This window comes from Mustela nigripes, chromosome 12 (assembly GCF_022355385.1).
Source record: "Mustela nigripes isolate SB6536 chromosome 12, MUSNIG.SB6536, whole genome shotgun sequence".
In the NCBI taxonomy this organism is placed as follows: Eukaryota; Metazoa; Chordata; class Mammalia; order Carnivora; family Mustelidae; genus Mustela; species Mustela nigripes.
This window is the reverse complement of record NC_081568.1, coordinates 117,088,741-117,110,579: the sequence shown is the minus strand read 5'-3', so window position 1 is coordinate 117,110,579 and position 21,839 is coordinate 117,088,741. Positions and strand designations below refer to the sequence as shown.

The window sequence follows — 21,839 nt, the reverse complement described above, 5'->3', positions numbered from 1 at the left end:
ATCACTCATCATCAGGGAAATACAAATCAAAACTATGAGGCTATGAGGTATCACCTCATACCTGTCAGAATGGCTAAAATCAAAAAGACAAGTTTTGGCGAGGATGTGGAGAAAAATTACCCTCTTGCATTGTTGGTGGGAATACAGACTGGTACAGCTACTCCAGAAAACAGTATGGAGATTCCTCTAAAATTTAAAAATGGAACTACTCTACAATCCAGTAATCAAACTACTGGGGATTTACCCCAAAAATACATAATCATTAAAGGGATACATGCAGCCCTATGTTTATAGCAGCATTATCTATAGTAGCAAATAATGGAAACAGACCAAGTGTCCATTGATTGATGAATGGATAAAGAAGATGTGAGGTATATAATGGAATATTATTCACCCATAAAAAAGAATGAAATCTTGCCATTTGCAATGACATAGATGGAGCTAGAGAGTATAATCCTAAATGAAATAATGAAATAAGTCAGTCAGAGAAGGACAAATACCACATGATTTCACTTATGTGGAATTTAAGAAACAAACAAAAGAAGAATAAATGGGAGAAAAAGAGTGACAAATCACGAAATAGATTCTTAATTATAAGAGAACAGACTCAGATATCAGAGGGGAGGTGAATGTAAGGAGTAAACTTGTCCTGGTGAGCACTGAATGATATGTGAAATTGTCGAGTTGCTATACTGTACACTTGAAACTAATATAACCCTGCATGTTAACTATACTGGAATTAAAATAAAAAATTAATAAAATACGAATCCTAATATAAACTATAGACTTTAGGTAATAATAATCAATATTGGTTCCTTAATTGTCAAAAATATACCACACCAAGGGCACCTGGGTGACTCAGTTGGTTAAGTGCCTGACTCTTGATCTCAGCTCAGGTCTTGATCTTAGGGTCATGAGTTCAAGCCCTTAAGTGGGCTCCTTGCTAGGCGTGGAGCCTACTTTAAAAATATATACACACATATATACACTACACCATTGTAAGATATTAACAGTAGGGGAACTGAGGATGGAGAGAAAGGGAATATATGGAAACTCTGTACTTGCTACTCAGTTTTTCTGTAAGCATAAATTTGCTCTAAAAAATAAAGTCTATTAATTTTTTTAAAAATGGACATTTGAGAAAGAGTGCCAAGTCAGTTTGTCACATCTATTTTGACTGCTAATGATATTTTTGTTATGCAGAATTTTTTAATGCAGAATTATGTTATGGCTTCTGCATTTTTGTCCTTCCGAAAAATCTTTTTTACATAGATCTTTAAAACAATATTCCATATTTTCTTTTAATAGCCTTAAAGTTTAATTTTTCTTTATTTAAAAGTATTTCATTAATTTAGATTTTATTTCAGTATTAGAATTAATTATTTATAGTACCATTTTTTTTAGAGGCATAGTAAAATGCAAGCCATAGAGAATGCATTTGGGGGCACTTGGGTGGCTCAGTCGGTTAAGCATCTGCTTTGGGCTCTGGTCATGATCCTACAGTTCTGGGATTGAGTCCCACATTGGGCTCCCCGCTCCTTGAGGAGCCTGCTTTTCCCTCTCCCTTTGCCTGCTGCTTGTTCCCCTTCCTTGTGCTTTCTCTGTCTCTGTCAAATAAATAAAATCTTTTTTTAAAAAAAAAAGAGAGAGAAGGCTCTTTAGGTTAGATGGTATAACACTGATCTAAAATCCTCTCTATGTTGTAGTATCTGAGGAGAAATGAAGCAGGATTCCTAAACTACAGTCCATAGGTCTTTGGGGTTCATGAATGCACTGTGCAGAGGGCCTGGGAATTCCCACTGTGTATGTGTGTGTGTGTGTGTGTGTGTATGGGGGAATGGGTGTATGTGTGCACAAACCTACCATGCAATCGTACTTTTCATTTTGGATGGAGTATTCTTTCACTAATGAAGTTCTCAAAAGTGTTCACAAATCCAAAGTGATTAAGAACACTGGAGTTGAGGAAAACTTTTCCTCACAATACATAAACTGATAAAATTTTCAAAAGGATATTATTGCTTACCAAATGGAGTATTTACCTTTCTATGAAATGCTTTTGTAAATTATACTACTTAAGAATCATTCATGATTATGCTCAGAGAGCCACATTTAGAAAAACAGAAGACAAAAACCCTACACATCTTCTAGATGATTATATCTGTCAGAAATCCCACTGATAAGAATCAGTCTTTGAACTTTGTTTGCTCAGGACATAAGCAGAAACCAATTCTTAAGATCCTAAAACTTAAAAAAAAAAAAAGGCATCAAAGTTTATAATTAATCATCATATATCAAGACTAAGCAAAAACAAAAGGTAAATGCTAACTCATTCATTTCAAATTAAACTATAATTAATAGACCCTTATTGGAAAAGTGGAAAGATTTCTTTTTTTTTTTTTTAAAGAATCCTTACAAGTCTTTTTTGTTTTTTAAGATTTCATCTATTTATTTGAGAGAGAGAGTGAGAGAGAACATGAAAGGGGAGATCAGAGGGATAAGCAGACCCCCCATGGAGCTGGGAGCCTGATGCAGTACTTGATCCCAGGATTCAGGGATCATGACCTCAGCTGAAGGCAGTCGCTTAACCAACTGAGCCACCCAGGTGACCAATTATTCTTAAAGATTAATTTTTGGCATATTTTTATTACATTTTTGTAGCTCTAATTTTTTTCCCATGGGAAAGACTTCCTTAATTCTAAAAGATAAATATGTGGAAATATTTCCATTTTAAAATAAGATCATTTCTTATCCCAGGGTTTGTGTCTTTCCAATGGATTATCAATATACTTATTAATAGTGTAATTTTTTCCTGATGTGCTGATATTTACCCATGTACTTTTGTTCTTCCTCATTTCAAGAAAAGAAGTATTAATGTGCTAAGGAACATCACCATTCCTTAAATGCACCATTCTTAAGTTTAGAAGTTAAATTTTTAGGGACGCCTGGGTGGCTCAGCCAGTTAAGCATCTGCCTTCGGTTTGGGTCATGAGCCCGGGGTCCTTGGATAGAGCCCCATATCAGGCTCCTCACTCAGGAGGGTGGTCTGCTTCTCCCTCTGCCTGCTGCTCCCCGTCCTTGTGCTCGCACTCTCTCTCTTTCTGACAAATGGATAAATAAAACCTTAAAAGGAAAAAAACTTGAATTTTTAAATGGACAAGGAGATTAATGTTACTCTGTACTGTCATCCTACATTCTCAACATGAAAATATGTTAATGACAAAGGGATCTATATTTTACAGATTATATATACATGTATATCAAATATCAATATAGATAGCATATAAATGTCATCAAGTTGTATGTATGGAAGGGGGCTCTACATATTTTGATCCTGTAGTTTGATTGTTTTTTTAAGTTTTTATTTATTTATTTGACAGAGAAGAGAGATAGCGAGAGAGGGAACACAAGCAGGGGGAGTGGGAGAGGGAGCATCAGGCTTCCTGCTGAGCAGGGAGCGTGCTTCCGGACTCACTCCATCCCAGGACCCTGGGATCATGACCTGAGCTGAAGGCAAACGCTTAATGACTGAGCCACCCAGGCACCCTGATCCTCTAGTTTCTGTAATGGTGACATCACCCTACATCTTATTGACTATTTTCTCTGCATCTTGATATATGTGTCTGTGTGTCTATACTAGACAGAGCTTTTCTACCAAATTAATTTTAACCCGAGTCTATTAATTCCATCTGGTATGGTTTTTCTTAATGTATGCTTTTGTGTTTGTTTTCTTTAGGAATTTTGGACCCATCCAGTCAAGAAGTTATGATAGAGAAACCCAGAGCAAGTGAAACCAGAGTTCCTTCAGAGCAGTTGCTACCGGTCAAAGAGGTGAATGAGGAAAGAAGGGTGGTAGTTTTTTATCAAATGTCTGTAAATCCTTTATGAACCACAGTGTCTTGAGTTTTACACTTTGCCACTAAAGAAAAAATTTCCTGTTTGAAAATTAGCTTATAAGTTCTGGCAAAAATTGGATTTAGTGGGGATGCTGCTCTCTTGCCTAGTCTGTACCCTGGTAGAAGTAGGGCGCTGCAAGTGAAGAAATGTTTGTTCTTCTCCCAATTCACTGGCTACACTTTGAGAATTTGTGCTGTAGATAATTGTTGAGGGCAAGAAAATGGACAATAGAAAGGAAACGAAAGAGGAAAGAACAGCTTGAACCGGCCTCTTATTTTAGAGTGCGCTGCCTGCACCTGTCTGTTCTCTGATCCATTACCACTCTTCCCTGCTCTATTTTGTTTTATAGAGAACTATGCCTTCCAGGATTCTAGGAATTTGGGGCCCATGGAAGGCTGTGATAGAGGACTAGAGGGTAGATAGAGAGAAACCAGGGTACTTCTTCTCCTCTCTCTGTTTTAGGAAACATTCCCTCCACGGACCCTGCTCTCAACACACAGCTCCACCTGTCAGGTCTGCATTACCTTTAACTGAGGTTGGTAGCCCCAGGAACTACACTCCCATATACAGTCCCGTTGGTTGTTCCTCCAGCCCTAGAAGTGGCAGTGGCTTCCTACTCTGTTAATATCTGTCTTGCTCCCTAGCCCATGTTTAGCTCATCAAAATTCCATCACTTTTAGTAACTAACACCCTACATTAAAATTCTTCCTTATGAAATACATCATATGGTTTCTGTTTTCTGAATGGATCTTGACTGATACAGCAGGTAAACATGTAAAAGGGCAAAAAATGGGCACCTGGGTGGTTCAGTCGGTTAAGTGCCTGCCTTCAGCTCAGGTTATGATCCCAGGGTCCTGGAATTGAGCCCCACATCAGGCTCCCTGCTCAGCGGAGAACCTGCTTCTCCCTCTTCCTCTCCCTCTGCTTCTCCCCCTGCTTGTACTCTCTTACTCTCTCTGTTTATTTATAAATAAATAAAATCTCTAAAATGAAATTTTAAAAAATAGAATGGCAACCCCCCCAGAGTTTTAAACAGAGTTTAATTTAGAATAGAAGGGAAATAATAAGGAAAATGGAAAGTTATATATTATGCCTTGACCCAAAATCCGCATAGGTATTAAAAAATTAGCTTTAGGTAATAGAAGAAGGGCATTCATTGGTTACCTCTTTTGTGCACAGAACAGAAAGCGACGTTATATCCTCCTCTTGGATCAACTAGTAAACTTTCTCTGTTCTAACTGGGTATGTGTGATGAGAAACATCAGATGGGAAGAGTAGAGTAGGCAAATAGTATTTCATGCAAACAGCCTTCTAAGAGTTGATTTGAATAGTAAAAGTTTCCAGTTTTCTTTTTAAGAGCAGCTATTAATATGCTTGGTTTTCTGTATTTTGAAAAAAGAATTCAGATGGGTCAAGATATTGTAATCACATATAAATTACCATGACCAGAGGTAGTCATCATTGCACAAAATACAGAATCGTCATTTAAGTCATAGCAATTAATGACACTTTTTACCAGAACATATTTCCTTGATTGGATGAATGATTTTAATGAGTAGAGATGCCCTGGTGGGGAGAAAAAGAAGCAAAGATTTGTTGTTGTTTTTAATTTTCATGGAGTTAAGTTGCTTCTTACATTTCTTTCATAAAATTCCAAGAAAATACTATTAGAGCGGAGGACTACATCCATTTCACTTATAAGAAAGGAGATTGTATGAGCTGAATAGTTTCAATTATTGAGTAATTTTATATAAAACTAAGATGAGAAATGTGTTTTTAGACCCTGTGATGTTAAAGGTCCATATATACTTCAGAAAAACAAGTTAAGGATCGCATGGGTGGCTCAGTGGGTTGAGCCTCTGCCTTCGTCTGGGTCGTGGTCTCGGGGTCCTGCCTTGGGTTCTCTGCTCAGCAGGGAGCCTGCTTCTCCCCCCGCCCCCCGCCTGCCTCTCTTCCTACTTGTGATCTCTCTCTATCAGATAAATAAGTAGAATCTTTAAAAAAAAAAAAGAAAGAAAGAAAGAAAGAAAAGTTAAATTACACCATAATTATATATGTAGTGAAAATGAGAGCTACTTTTTTACTATAGATTTTGATTTTAGATTTGATAATTGATTATACTCATGGAGTATATCATGGAATTATATGGAATTTCAGCTCTAGAAGATGAACATCTTTATTACTTCATACAGTATATATAGAAAGCACTAAATAAATGGTGACTGGGATGTATGTATAGGAAAACTAAGCTAACGACCATAATCTCAGTAATTTCAGACCGAGAGAAACCATAGATATCATCCAAAAATCAGCTCTTTTACTTTTCCAGCCAAAAAACTGAGATCCAGAAAAATAGGTAATTTAATCAGGCATATTGAGCCTTGGGTCTTCTAAAGTTGGAGTAGGTGAATTATTACAGTAAGCAAGATTACATTGAAACAGGGAAAATTTAATCCTAAGTCTGGGCTCACCTACTACCCACAATTTTTTAGTACTTAAGAGAATGTTAGAGGACTTGGGGATAGTATACGTTCATAATTATATGGAGCCCAGACCCCAAGAAAAAAGAAGACAAAACACTACCAGTCTCCATTTACTACCTCCTCTCCCACTCCCCCAACACAGAACAATGCAGAGAATTTTAATTCCTCATTTCTTGGAACAAAAGTAGGGAAGAAACTGAATAAAATTCTAAAGAAGTAAAACTCTAGAAAGGTGCCATGATGTAATTTCTCTGAGAAATTTCTTGTTGCTCTATTTTGGCTTGTCTGGATTTCTGAGAGTGAAAAAGAAATAAAAGGTTGAATATTAAACTCTGTCTTATGTTATGTACTTGTTAACAATAAACTATAAAAAAAACTATAAAAATCTAATTTAGGCTTTATTAAATATATTGAATTTAAAGATTGCTTTATGTGATAAACAGTAAATGTAACTTTTAACTTTCATAAAGATAGTTTTATTGAACTATATTTAAAAGATTAAATTTTGAAAAAAGTTTTTGATTAAATTTACAGATGAATTAAAATGAAATGCCAGTATATTACTCTTTGTAAAGAATACACATGTTTTTGTATATTGCTTTATTTGCTGGGTAATATTTTTCAGGTTGTAAGAATGGTTTTGCCATTTATCAAAGAATACCTATATTCAAATGCTGGAAGAAAGTAATAATTTTATATCTATAACAATATGAACACTTGTTGCTGAGTTTAAGATTAATAGAACTTCATATAAATTTATATTTCAGGCTACTTTACTAGATTTTGCTTGGCAAAGGGCATTTAAAAAAGTGTCTCTTCCCATGGCACATTGTATAACAACAGCAATTGAAGATTTTTCCACAAAAATTCTCCAGCAGGAACAGAATGAAAGGACTTTAGCTATAACCCATGCTATGAACCTTGTAAATGTGCGGGAAGTTGGGCAAGACAGCCATGTGGTTCCTGAGGAAGAGCAACCAAAGAAAATTGCAAAGGCAAGTATCAAATGAAATCCTTTCAAATCATTGACTGCCATAATGAGACTTTTTTTTTTTTTTTTTTTTAATATAAGACATTGTGTGGCACCTGTTGGTAGAGCATCTGACTCTTGGTTTCGGCTCAGGTCATGATCTCATGGGTGGTGGGATAGAGTCCTGTGGAGTGCTCCATACTCAGCCAGAAGTCTGCTTGAAGATTCTCTCGGTCTGCCCCTCCCCACCACTTGTATTCATTCTCTCCCTGTCTCTCAAATAAATAAAATAAATCTTTAAAAAAAAAAATATAAGAGGTTGCAAAGGGAACCTACAGAACAATATTGGAGTCTCTATGCAAATACTTGGTATTTAACTCAATACCAGATTTCTTCTCAGGTGTCCGTGGGCCATGGCCACTGGCAGCAAAGAAGATTGAAACCTGTGGCCGCCTTGTGGCTCCATGAATCTCAGGCCCTTAAAGCAGAGGCTTCTGTGACTTAATGGAGAGCTGGTGAAACTGCCTGTTTGGGCTATACCTTTTAATGACTTCAGGAGAAATTTAGGAGGTTGAGGGAATTACTACCTTTTATTGGTCTAGGCAACTTTCAAATCTTTATTTACATGCTAATGCACATTCTATTTCGTTAACATCCATCTTGCATCTTTGTGTGTACCTTGAGAATCACAGATCATACTGAGAAAGTAGGAAGTCATTATGCAAATAAATAAATACAGTTACTCAGTATTAAGCCCACAATGAGTTCAGCAGCTTATGATTGGGATGTTTTTAAAGGAGCATTCTTGGGGTGCCCCGGGGGGTTTTGTCAGTTAAGTGTCTGCCTTCCGCTCAGGTCACGATCCCAGGATCCCGGGATCAAGTCCCATATGGGGCTCCCTGCTCATGGGGAAGCCTGCTTCTCCTTCTCCGTCCACCTCTCCCCTAGCTCACAGTCTCTCTCTCTCTCTCAAATAGATAAAATCTTAAGAAGAAGAAGAAGAAAAAAAAAGAGCATTCTTAAAGATGGCCTCCTTATTTGGCTACCGCCAGCCTGGGGCTCCAAAACATTCTCCTGAGAACACTGTTGGCAAATTGGGCATTCTGGCAAGTTTTGCCTTCCCATTGCCCATAAAGAGTAGATTCATAATAACGACTGAAAAGCCAGGCACATCACTCTGAAAGTTGCTGACTTCTTACCAATTAAAAAGATACTGTGTGATATTGTTTCTGATGCTTCTGGATTATTTAAAATAAATCAGTAGACCTTGTGTATAGGTGGTGATTCAGAAGAAGACACTTTACGAAAATTCAGCAAGGAAACTAGAATAAGTTCAAAAATAATGCAATCAGATTAATATCAAGGATGGATGTTTTCCAAGTTCTATTAACTACAAATAAAGTATTGTCATGCATGCTATTTCATGAGTTTTTCATAATGTCCGTCTAGAAAGCATAAGGTTTGAAGGTTATATAGAGAGAAGCATCCTTTTGGTATTTCCTTATTTGACATAAAACATTTAACTTTCTACAAGAAACTGAGAAATTAATTATTATAATGTCATGTCTTTATATTTATGCTTGATGTCAAATTCATTATTTAGGAACTTGGCTCCCCTATACATTAATTACACGGTGCTGTCAGAGTACAAATAACTCAGTGCTACATTTATTTCTCCCTAGTTTTGTTCTGACATCATGGAAAAACTTGACACAATGCTTCCACTGGCTCTGGCATGCAGAGATGATTCTTTCCAGGAAATTAGAGCAAACTTTGTGGAGGCCTGTTGTAAAGTGGCAGCAGCTGTCCTGGCGAGACTGCAAGAGAGAAGCAAGGAGTTTCCTTCCAAAGCACCCCTGACCAACTTACACACATTGCTCTCCACAGCGGTCTATGTCTTCCAGCATTTTATGCAGTATGATAATATGATGAAAGAAAACACTAAGAAGTGAGTGTCAATTACATTAGGTTGATGGCTTTGCTTAAAGGAATGTGTAATCTTTGGATATCACTGTAGTGAAATCTTGATGATAATATTCGAGAAAGAGAAAACTATAATGAACACAGTGAATGACTTTCATTTGTCTTGACTTGAGCATGTCAAAAAGGTGGAGCATGGGATCGATTAAACCAGATACCTAGATTAGGAAGGAAGACAGTTCCTCTTTCTAAAGGCCTGCTCCAGAGAGAAATCCATACATTTTTCCATATTCTGATCTGGAGCAACTATTTTCCGCATGCTATTTATGACCTGACCAAACAGACCCTCTCCGTTTCATAAGGCATACTGCACTGACTACCCTGGAGAGGATAACTAAGCTTGTTTTTGCCCCTCATACACACCACTGTGAAATAGGCACTTCTCTCTTTTGTTTCTACACAAACAGAATTTTAGGACTTACACAGTGAATAAATGCATTTTCCATCTATTCTACTGACCAATGTAAATGTACTTCAGAGCACCCATGTAGTAATGAGCTGTCCTTAATATTTGGCGGAAAGCATCCGGTGGTCTTAATTCTCACATAGTAGTAGTCTAAGAAGACTGTATATTTTCTGGAAATAGGATAAAGATGACCACACAGTCTTTCTGGCGACCCTTGTACCCTCTAGGAGGTAGCACAGCCCTTTACGAAAGGACCATGTGCACCTGGCTGTTCGGCCAGGTCTGACAATCTCTTCGGTACTCCTGACACAGCATCTGTAGTCCCTTGCTTAGGAAAGAAAGCATAAGAAAGTGTGATATAGACAACTGAAGATAAAAGTAAAATAAATTTGACTTGATGCAAAATATAGCTCTTACATTTTTTTAATTCCTGTAAGTAGTCAGATACGGTGAATCATACTTGAATTTATAAACAGAATGTGCCAGAAATCACTATATTTCTGCAGAATATTTTAAAACAGTTTATGAGATAATTGACATCTACAAAATTACAATTTTTAAAACAAAAAGAGTGTGTTTGTGGGACGTGTGATAGCTTTATAAAAGTTGGTTCTGACAAATGCATGTTGTTCTCTATAATAACGATACCCTAATGCCTAAATGATGCACTGATCTCTAATAATAGGCTTACAAAGAATACTTTTATATTTGAATGATGTATTGACAATGCCGTTTGTCTCAAGTTGAAGTGCATATTTGTGGAACAGCAGATGTACATTTTCAAAGGACTTGCAAAACAAAGACCGGCTTTTTTTTTTTTTTTTTTCCTCCTTGTTGGAAAGTGAATGTGGATGCAGACTTCAGCATTAGGAGGAAATGAATGATTGATATCTAATAATCAAAACCATTTGTAGTACTGGAGATTGTTACCGCCTACTGCACAGGCCTTAAATCTCTGTCTCTTTGATCATTCCCTCTGAACAGACCCATATTCCTGGTGCCTGTCCAAAGATATCAGGAATTCATCAACACTCTCCAGTTTCAGGTTACAGACTACTGCGTCAGAGTTTGTGCTACAAGCATTTTACAGGATGCTGAGAGCCACCACTGGGATGACTACAAAGCTTTTTATGAGGTGTGAAGTTAAGTTTACTATCCCTCCTTTTTACACAAATATGCTTTACTGCCTACCTGCTTTCTGGCTAATTAGAAACATGAGCTTGGCATTACTAACACATGAAGGCTGTTAGGATAATATTTTTTAAATATTGAATTTGTACTTAGGAGAAACACTTTTTAAAAACCTGAAATAGCTAGACATCAGAACTCTCCTTCTGCTTAAAAGTAAAAATAACTTAATTTGAGCTGCAGCATGTGCTATCTAAGTTGGAATGTAACGGGATACAATGAAAAGTCAAAGAGATAATGCCAAAATGCTACAACTTCATATTTTTCTCCAAAGGGACTACTTGTGGGTATCTCTGCCCTTCCCCCCCTCCCACTTTTTTTTTTTCTAAATGTCTCTTCTTAAGCCACTTTATTCTTTGTACATACTTTTTGTTCCTCCTCTCGTTGTATGTTCTTATGAGGGTGATTTAAGACCCATCTGATCATTTATAGCTTACCTATTTTCATTTAGCCTGTGTTTTGAAATCCCAAACTTCCACTGAATTAAAGCCTAATGATTCCCAATACAACCGAACCCAGCATCAATTAAAATTATTCATCGTCAGGCTTCAATCCCATTGATTATACATAAGCCCCAATATATGAAGTTGATTTTAGGGCAGAGTGAAACATTTACAATATCTTAATAAAAGATAATCAGGGTTTCTAAAAAATTCATTAGTCAAGCCCAATTTCATTAGCTTTCCCAGTTTACCCTTTCCTTGGGATTAAAGCTTATGATCCTTGTTTTTCCTGTCTGTCCTGATGGCTATGGAGTCCTGGGGAAACTAGAATGGAGTATTATTCAAATAGCAAAGTCACTCTTGTCAACCCCCTGACACCCAAGGTTCCCGTGGCTCTATTTATGCCTGAGTTATAATCATAACAAATGTTGCCATAACAGAGAGAAGTAGTAAGAAGATCTTTTAAAGGACTTTCCACTTTTTCCAAGGCCATTTCATCTCTCCTTTAGAGGCCCTTCCCGGATAGTTTTTCTTTTTGCAAGAGCATTCACATAGGGTTTTCCAAACATGACACACTTCAAACAGCAGCGAGCAGAATGAGCGCGAGAAAGTGGTGGTGCAGCTGGCAGCCGGAGATAAGAGGCTGAGTATTGGTCTTCCCCTCTCTTGCCAGTATCCCAGCTTCCTTATTTGCCTTGAGGTAAACAGAGAGATTGAAAATGAGTCCATCTCCGGTTTCAAACTATTTCAATATGTCAGTGTACTAATGAGCAATTTTATACGATGTTTTCGTTGAGGCACAAGTATCCTTTCAGTCTATGTCTACGTCCATTGGGCTATTCTGTTTTCTCGTATGCAAAACGGGAGCTAGAAAAGTTGTACGGTATAAATAATAAGTGGATGCGGTGAGAACCTGTTATTGAAGTTACCAAGTATTAAAAAAACAAAAAACAAAACAAATTACCATGTAACATGCAGCTCTTAGATCTTATGACAAGGCGTTAGCTTCAAAGACAGAAATAACGAGATAGTTACCCTGTGATTACATGGTACCATAGCTTCCATATACTTACATGGTCAGTAGTTACAATTTAATTGCAGAGTTAGTGGTTGTTACTTATGCTCAGGAAAATAAAGTGATACTGCTTTTCGATTTACCAAAAATAAGAAACTGCTAAAAATAGCGACAGATTTTTAAACTGTTTTGACAACTGGAGTATTTGACAATGGTTTTATCCTGTTTACTGCATCCTTTTCTTCTCCTCTCCCCATTATTCCAAATGATTGGTGAAACAGGACTATATGTTTTTGGCAGGGCCGTTTTGAGAGGGAAGGAGATGAAATGTGCCTGACTGGAGGCAGAAGGTGGGAGAGCCATCTCAGGGGAGCCTATCACCCTGTGCGGAGGGTAATAAGGAAATAGCGAAAGAATTTACAAGATATGAAGGAATATTGGGTCGTGTTTTGTGACATCAGCTGAGCCCTAGATGCATTATTTCCCTTCTCTAAACTGTCAGGTTTAGAGAGTCAGAGAGTTCAGTTTCTCTCTGATTAGGTGCTGGTCAGACGGCACAGTGGGTGTTCAGATTACATGTTTAAAATTAAGCTTTGAGTATAGTTGCCATCTGCTCAATTTTAGCAACTTGTGTTTTCCAATAGTCAAAGAATAAAGAATTGTCTGTTCAAAGATAATATTGAATGGCTTATATAATAAAGCCCAGCTGCTTGTTTCCTGATATATAATCTAAATAAAAGCTCACATCTGTTTACATTATGGTGGGTCTACAAAAATAACAGATGTTTACTAGCAGAATACTTTTGAAATGACAACAAATAGAGAAACAGGTCAGAAGAATAAATGAGTCACATTTAGTTTAATGAAAACCCTTGCGTATATTATTACAGTTATACATACTTCGAAGGGAATTGTGAGAACAAGGACGAGTTTGGAATATTTTTAAGTAAACACGAAGTTTACACTTTAGAAAGTCTCAAAAGAAGTATTTTTCAGTTTCAGGGAACGAACTCTACATGCCTAGTTACTTTTATTTTCTCATTTATTGTTAACTATTAAGGAAATTGGTTCTCATTTTGAAAAATACGAGAAATCATGTTGGTCGCGTTATTAAAAGCACCTGTCCATTGCTATGGAGTCATTCATACTCGTTGTTACATCAACTGAAGCAATTTTCTTTTAATTAACAAACAACACAGAAAGCATGACAAAATCAAGCTCTAAAAATCCTTTCCTTGGAAAATTTTAAAAAGCGTTCCTTCACAGAACACACAGCAAGGGAAGCATAAGACACTCTAATTTTGCTACTTCCACATGAATTTTGTAATTTTTTTTTCTTTAACAGTTTTGATATACATCCATTCAGAAGTCAGAAGTGGTCAAAACCTCCTCCTTTGAACCTGACTGTTGCACATTTTGATGCTCTAGTTTCCCACCCAAGGATGCTGGTTCTACTCATTTATGAACTCCATTTGAAAGTCAATAGAAATTAGCCATAAATTATTCTTATAGTGACTATAGCAGATTTTAGAAATCAGAGCAATTATCAGAAGAATAATATGTAAGGAAAATACTGATAGGCATATCTGCATGAGAAACTATCAACTTTTGGTATAAAAGAACAAAAATTTTTTAATCATGTTTGAGAACTGTAAGTAGTGGGCAAAGCAAGAATTTTCAGTCAAAGAGGATTACTTAGAGATAAAATGTGAAGCTTTGCTCATTTAATTTTTGATATGGCAACAAATAAGGTAATATTTGAAAAACACATTCTCCTCTTCCCATTTCAAATAGTTTTTTTTTAATCTGCTTTGAGGAAAATGAGGTCAAACTACTAGCATATCTCCCTGGGAGCCTGTTAACTCATTAATGCTTGTAAATCACTTGAGGCCACCTTCTCATTTCTTCCTGTTCCCACTGGCCTTAGCTGCTCCTGGATCTTCCTCTGTGGTCAGGGAGAATTTGGTACCCACAGAATAGGTCTGTAGTGGGTGGCAAGGAAGGAGAATCTGGCCCCTTAGAAGTATGAAATACTGTAAAAATGCTAAGAAATGATAACATCTGCCTAGGATTTACAAACTCTTGTAAAATCAGACCATTATGGTATCCGTTTCTAGCATGGTTATTAAAAACCCACGAATGCAGTAGCTTAATGTAATAATCTTTAATAGTTATCCATCCCCCTCCTTGGTTTCATGCATGTTGATAAGTATGTGGTCTGTAAGTTTATTTTTTCTCCTTTCATTTCATTATAATGTATAATCTCAAACATCTATTAGAATGACCTCCTATGATGATAATAGTCTCAGAAAAATACACATACATAAACAATATTTTTAATTATTAAGATTTAATTTTCGAAGAACCAGCCCTCTATCTTAAGCTAGGATGACTTGTTTGGCAGTTGTAGAGCTGATTGCTTAAAATAAATTTTAAACCCCGGGCTGGGAGTGGGTAAATCAAGATATGCTAGGTTAAAAGCTTGTGGTCTGGATTTGCACTAGAATATCTGGTCTTGTAATTGAAATAAAACATATGTTCCTTTGTCAATAGGATGTTTTACATCTTGTCAAAAATCTTTCTTGGTCATCTAGTGTGTCAGACTCTCCAGCTATTTCCTTTCAGCCTGAACTAATTATGTTCATAGGAAGCAAACTGACATTTTGGAAGATGTGATTCTATTGTTTTATGTGTGGTGGTTTTGCCAGGGGGAAAGATGCTCCTTCTCACTCCAGATGTGGCATTATTTCTTCTGCGCTCTTCATCATGATCTCTGGACCATTCTGCCCCCTAAGTTAGCCCAGGTGATCCTCACAGAAGTGCTGGAGAAATCTTTGGGTCTACTGGCCTCCAGATATGCTCGGGTCCATCCCAGTTACAAGAGAACTCCACAGATCAGGTAATTGAAGTTGTGAAAACCATTGCTTTTCAAGAACGTTTTCATCAACTGGTATAAAGCAGAATGTAATTCTGAATCTCATGACATAACTTCTTGTATATTTAACATGTTTCTAGCATCTGAAAGGAAATTGTATTCAACTCTCCTGAGATACTTAAGTGGAAATGTAGAACTTCAATCAAAATAACTTTGCTCTTTTTCTCTTCTTAAAATTGTATATAGAACCCACTTGTTCTAAAAAAAAAAAAAAATGATTCAAGCTGTATTACAGTCTAAGACATTTATATACAAAGGTTATTAAATAAGATAAAGAGGGAAAATTGAGGCCTGAAATGGAGAAGAAAGCAGCAGTACTCTGATGGGCAGTTAAATTGACTTTGAAATTCTAGGCAACCAGGGAATTTTAGTTTTCCTTTTTGTTTTTAAGTTTTTAAATCGTGTCGTTCATCTTCATAAGGAAACTCCTTTGTCTAAGTATATTCTAATCCCTTATTTCTTTCTCTCCTATATTTTTTCCCTTTCTTTCTATTATGTACTACTGAAAGCAAGTTCAGCAAAATGTGAAATCACAGAAAATGAGGAGCAGCAGTCACAGGGTATTAATGATTAAACTATAGTCCAGGTCTGTGAAACATCTAGGCAATGACTACACAAACGTGCATAAAAGACAACAAGGGTCATATCAAGAAAAGGCTTTATTTTATAAATAGTCTCACTAATGTGATTAAGATCTCTCTGTTCTTCAGATATGTATTAAGAGGAACCTAAAGATACCAGAGGCTTTTTTTTTTTTTCAGTAGGAATTGTTTCCTGATCATGTTCTTGTAAAGCACTCTGCATTTGAAGGGTACTTAGGTCCTGCTACAGTGTTTCATAAATATGGTATTTTGCAAAAACTGTTTTGAATTACTGACCAAGCATTTTTTTTTTTTAATCATTGAACTCAGAAGAATAGATGGCAAGTTTTTTTCTGAGAGCAAAGAGTACCTTCATTCTTTTCCTGAGTAGTTTAAATCATTTTTGACTATGAGGTGGCGAGTCATTATGAGATGTTTGTGAAATCAGATTTACTGGGTAGTATATTTAATTAAATGTACTGTAGAGACTTTTGGTTTTTGATTTCTGGGTGGCTATATAAAAATGGCATGAAAAGATAAAATAAATAAAGAATTTTATTTGAATGGTTAAGACTAAACCGCTGTTACTCTGGAAATCAGTGTGTGTGTGTGTGTGTGTGTGTGTGTGTGTGTGTGTGTATTTATGTGTGTATGTACATATATCTTGCATTTGCAATTGCTTAATTAACTATTAGAGAAAATAGATGCAAATTGCAATTAAACCTCCCTAAAGGCAGTTATTGATGGTTTTAGTATTCTAGTGGCATCCAGCTGTCACATGACTAAAACCATATGTATCATATGTAATATCTGTTACATGTTATTAATATATGTATAAACTTATTTTATATATATATGTAATAAATTTGAGGCCAAGGTCTCATTTTTTAAAATTTTCATACTTTTTTGTTTTGTTATCACTTTATGATTTCCATAATCTATTCCTTGAACACTGAATTAAAAGAAAAAAATTAGTTGAGGTTTGTGCAACCGATTCATATACCAAAATAACCTTTAAACAGATCTTTGAGTCTCTGTTAAAACACAGGGAAGATAGAAACAAAGAAATGAGTTTATGAATGAGATTATAAAATACAACAAAATTTCCACAACTTTATTCAATATTAAACATTTCAGAAACTATAGCCTTCTCCATTTGTGCTTCTGGTCTCATTTTTTTCTTCCTCTCCCATTTGCTGTGGAAACATGTTAACCAATCTTGTAACTTTCTTTTGACAGCCTATAGTTGGATAAGGAAAACTGTTCTCCTATCAAAATTTTACCTATCATTTACATGTGGATAATAGCAATTTTCTTTTAATCTGGCTCCTCTTTTGCTGGACATAATTTCAAGGAACGTCTTTTGAGCTTGAACAGTATCCTAAAAATGCAAAATAAATCTTAAAAAAAAAAAAAAGAGGGTCACCTGGGTGGCTCAGATGGTTAACCATCTGCCTTTGGCTTAGGTCGCGATCTCCAGGTCCTGGGATCAAGCCTCACCTCAGGATCCCAGCTCAGCAGGGAGTCTGCTCTTCTCTCTCCCTCTCCCTCTTCTTCTTCTTCTTCTTTTTTTTAAAGATCTTATCCATCCATTCGACAGACAGAGATCACAAGTAGGCAGGGAGGCAGGCAGAGGGAGAGGAGGAAGCAGGCTCTCTGCAGAGCAGAGAGCCCGATGCGGGGCTCAATTCCGGGACTCCAGGACCATGACCTGAGCCAAAGACAGAGGCTTTAACCCACTAAGCCACCCAGGTGCCCCTCCCTCTCCCCCTTCTTGAGCTCTCACTGTCTCTGTCTCTCTCTCAAATGAATAAATTTTTAAAATCTTAAAAAAAAAAAAAGGAAAGTACTCCTAAAACACTTTAGTACTGTAGATAGACCTCACCATTCCTAAAGATAATGGTATATGAGTCATCTAACACCTGGAAACTCAAATGCTAAGCTTTGGTTCTTTCTATCTGTCTTTGATCTCTGAAGCCCTGGTATCTAACCAAGTATTTCTATTCTTACATATGTTTAATATAAGAGATATGAATGATAGTATATATAGCAAGCAGAAAAACAGTTTTGCTTATCATGAATTTCTTTTGCTTTCCAACAGACTTGATGTCACAACAATTTTAATATGCACTGAGAACATGTTATGGTCAGTTTGCACGTCTGTACAGAAGCTTTTGAATCCTCATGAATATATAGATGATAAAATTTTTAAAATTCATACACATTGTAATAATTTGTTCACAACATTAGTCATTTTGACTTCACCCTTGTCTGAATTATATCAGTAAGTATCAAACATATTTTCTTTTTAGCTATTATGATATGTAAATAATGTGACTTAAAGTTATTTTCATTCTACTTATTGAATTGTGTGAAGTAGCAAGTAGAAATATTTTGAAGTGCATTTTCGATATTGTGAATTGAGCCATTTTACAAAGTGAGCTAATAATTGTGTTATATCTCTATTGGTCAATCTTACTCAGATTCTAAGGCCCCAGTAGGATCGGGGTGCTCTTGAGCTTCACTATTTGAGTTGTTTAAATGTTTATATTAATGGGTTGCTTATCTCAAGCACAGCTTGGTACTTTATGAAGAAGAAAATCATATCTAATGGCTTTTTACTTTTAAAAGTGTTTTTTAGTTTTAATTTTATATGAATTGCTTTGCTCTAATAGAAAAATTTTAAGTTGGTACCAGAATATTCCCAAATCTGGAAGAGACCTAATGTTTCTACACTTTCAGTTAATCTGCCATACATTTGCTTTTTTTTTTTTTTTTTTTTTTTTTTGGTATTAGGCTATAGTGTCTGAGCTAGTAATGGCAGGTGACAATAAAAATAAGTAATTGCTTTTTTATTTTCTGTCTATTTACTTATTTTTTAAGTAAACTCTATGCCCAACATGTAGCTTGAACTCACGATCCCAAGATCAAGAGTTGCATGCTCTACTAAGTCAGCCCTGTGCCCCAGTAATTGCATTTTTTTGGAAAAGGAGATGGAATTTTATTGAATACAATGCAAGGGAGGAACAGCCATAAGGGGAAAGGAGAGACTGTCTGCCAGGAGGCAGTGCTGAGGATCCATAGTTAAGAGGAGTGGGGAGGTATGGGAAAGTATGGAATTTTCCTTTTTTAGGAGCTGTGTGGTATTTTCAGTAACCCATTGGCCAGCTAGGGCCTATGGATATTTTGAGATGGGTCCTTTAATGAGCTTATTTGCATTCCACCCTGTGGTCACTGTGGACCCTTTACCTTACTCAGTTTTTCATTGCTCAAGCCTATTGCCTAAGGTGTCCTCCACATTCCCCCATGATAGATCAACAATGACAGATCTTTGGCATTTGGGTGGAAGTCTCATCTTCAGTAGCTCCTTCATGCTGGACGGGAGCATACTGTTTCTACCTAAACTTGTTGCTCCGTCAGGGGTTCTGTGCAGGTATAGACCAGAGCATGGTATTATATTAACCTGTGGATAGGCAATTTGAGTGAAAATCCCTGGTGGACTGGTCCATGGGATTTAGGGTGAGGGATCTGATGGTATGCGCTAGGATCCTTATTGAATCATCATTCATACAGAATTGTTGGATTCACTCAGACTCATGGGAACGTTTTTGCCTATAGATCAAAATGGCAGCTGAATCTCGGGGGACAAAGGGAAAAGGGGGAGCCTGAAAGAATCAAGGTAGCTGGGAGTTAGCAGTGTCAGGAAAGGGTCCCGACCAAGTTTGTAATGTGTGTGGATTCACCCTGAATGAGCTGCCCCTACCAAATCCACCATATGTTTGGAATTGAGGCCTCAGGAGGATGGAGTGGGAGAAGAGAGGAAAGGGGTCCTTCGCCCTCACAGTCTCCAGAGTCCGACCTGTTCACCCTCAGACCTTCAGACTACACTAACGAGTGCCCCCCACCCCGGCCAGAAATCTATTATGTGAGGTGTGCTAGGGTTAGACAGCAGAAGAGCCAAAAAGAGAAAGAAGAGGGAGGGAAGGCAAAAGGGGAACTGGCTCCCCCTGGAGCTTCAGATTCTCACAGAAGAGTAATCTCTGCTGGTTACCCAGTTCTCCAAGGTCGTCAGTTCCCCCAAGGAATACTAGAGTCTGTCCACTGAGGGAAAAGTCCTGAGAAGTTCCCAGAGAATCCAGGGTAAATCCCAGGTCAGCAGAGGTTCCAGGTGAGGGCTACCAAATGTGGGGTGATCCATCAGGTGAAAGAATTTACCCAAGGCAGAACAAAGGAGACAGAAGTTTATTAATACACTGGATGGGAGCAATAGACAGGACAGCAAAGGAGAGACTCCTCAATTGCATTTTCAAAATGTTGAAAGATTTTACATAGTAAATAAGATTTAGGGAAATTAAAAATTTTGGACTAATTTTCTGGTTTATTTCATTTGAATTGGTAATATTGTAGAAGACATTGAAGTAGATTTTATAATAAAACAATAATACAATTTTGTTTAAACTCTCCTCCAAAATAGTCACTTTATCCTGAGAGACTAGATAATTGCATATTCTTAGTTTCTTGGATAGGAAAAAGTATGCATATTTCTATTTCTTAGCATAAATTGGGAAAAGTATTCCTTTCTGGAAGATTCTGGTAAGAGAAATATATAAATCTTGATTTTTCAGTAAATTTTGAGACTTTTGTGTTAGAAATTCTACAAGTAATTAACAAGTTTGATTTCAATTTCCCTATAATTTTCACCCACTCTGACTTTCAGCAAACCCATTGTTTATAGATTGTTTCTTCTGGCAACCCTGTCATTGAGAGCTAATTTTAGAAATGGAGAATTCTTTCAGAAAGGGGAAGAAATAGTGAGATAAATTGCCATAAGTTTGGGATTATATGCATAATAGTTCATAATCATAAAAAGCTCAAGGTCTGAAGCACATAATAAATCCTAGTAAACTCAACTGATTTACCATAGATGAAAAAATTGCTATGCTCTTAGTTCAACGGGTCATTTCATCTGAGAGGAAGGCCCTGTGAAAATCAGGAACAAAGTTGACAAATTTCATGGATTGGTCATGGTGAGCGATATTGAATTTCATGGTTTGTCACAGATGAATAGAAAAATTTTAACCCCCCAATGCATTTGTAAAACAAATAAATTATTATCAAAGATTGCATATTTTAATAATAATATTGTAACATACATTCATTATTGTTAACCCATGGCCTTTTGATACATTTTTTAACAACTATGCAAGTACTCAAATCTCTGATTTGTGCATTAGATATTGCACTGTAACCTCATTCAAGAAATTTAAATTGCTAATTTCAACCAGGATTACAAAACATTTTATACCAAGCACTGCCTCTGGTTTTTCTTAATATAAAACATGGATAGCTACATTGCTTTGAAGCATGAACAGAAAGTCTAGATACTTTCCCTTTTAATATTTCTCAGTTGATTTAAATTTTCACACATCGTATCCATTTGTGTTGATTTAAATTTTATGATTGTCTTTCTAGAATATCAATGCAATCTTCGAAATGTATTTTACTTTGTATCGAGAAAGGAAATCTACAGGACAGCATGTTCTTCTCAAGTAGGAAAAAGTTGTGTGTGTTAAAAGGACCCTGTTGACTTATGTAGCTTCTTTTCAAAGCCAGGGTATGAAATGGTCATATTATTAGTATTTAGGGGAAAAAAATATCTGTCTCTACTTCACATTTAAAAATTAAGCTGTATGCTTTGAGGAATCGGTGAAAAGTAACAATCAGATATTGATAGTATTGAATTTTTTATAAACTGTACCTGACATTTGTCACTACATGCGGTAGGCCTTTTTTGAAGGCGACTGCCTTTCTTCCAAGTAGTTCTGACGGATGAACTGGATGTATTTTCCTTTCTGAGTTTAGTGTACGACCACCAAATCCCAGGGCAGGAATACATGATTTTTAAAATCGTTTCAGGAAGAATGAAACCTGTTTGCAAAAATGT

The 21,839-nt window shown here is 36.5% G+C and overlaps 1 protein-coding gene across 3 annotated transcripts in view; it reads left to right on the top strand.

Moving 5' to 3' along the window:
* The window catches only part of KIAA0825 (KIAA0825 ortholog), a 405,229-nt gene that overhangs the window by 117,201 nt on the left and 266,189 nt on the right, over window positions 1–21,839 (top strand). For all 3 annotated transcript variants that reach the window (XM_059416663.1, XM_059416666.1, XM_059416665.1), the window contains exons 7-12: window positions 3,734–3,828; window positions 7,145–7,372; window positions 9,030–9,295; window positions 10,718–10,868; window positions 15,088–15,278; window positions 17,997–18,179. In XM_059416663.1, the coding sequence (XP_059272646.1) occupies window positions 3,734–3,828; window positions 7,145–7,372; window positions 9,030–9,295; window positions 10,718–10,868; window positions 15,088–15,278; window positions 17,997–18,179 (1,114 nt within the window). The remainder of the gene's footprint in view (window positions 1–3,733; window positions 3,829–7,144; window positions 7,373–9,029; window positions 9,296–10,717; window positions 10,869–15,087; window positions 15,279–17,996; window positions 18,180–21,839) is intronic.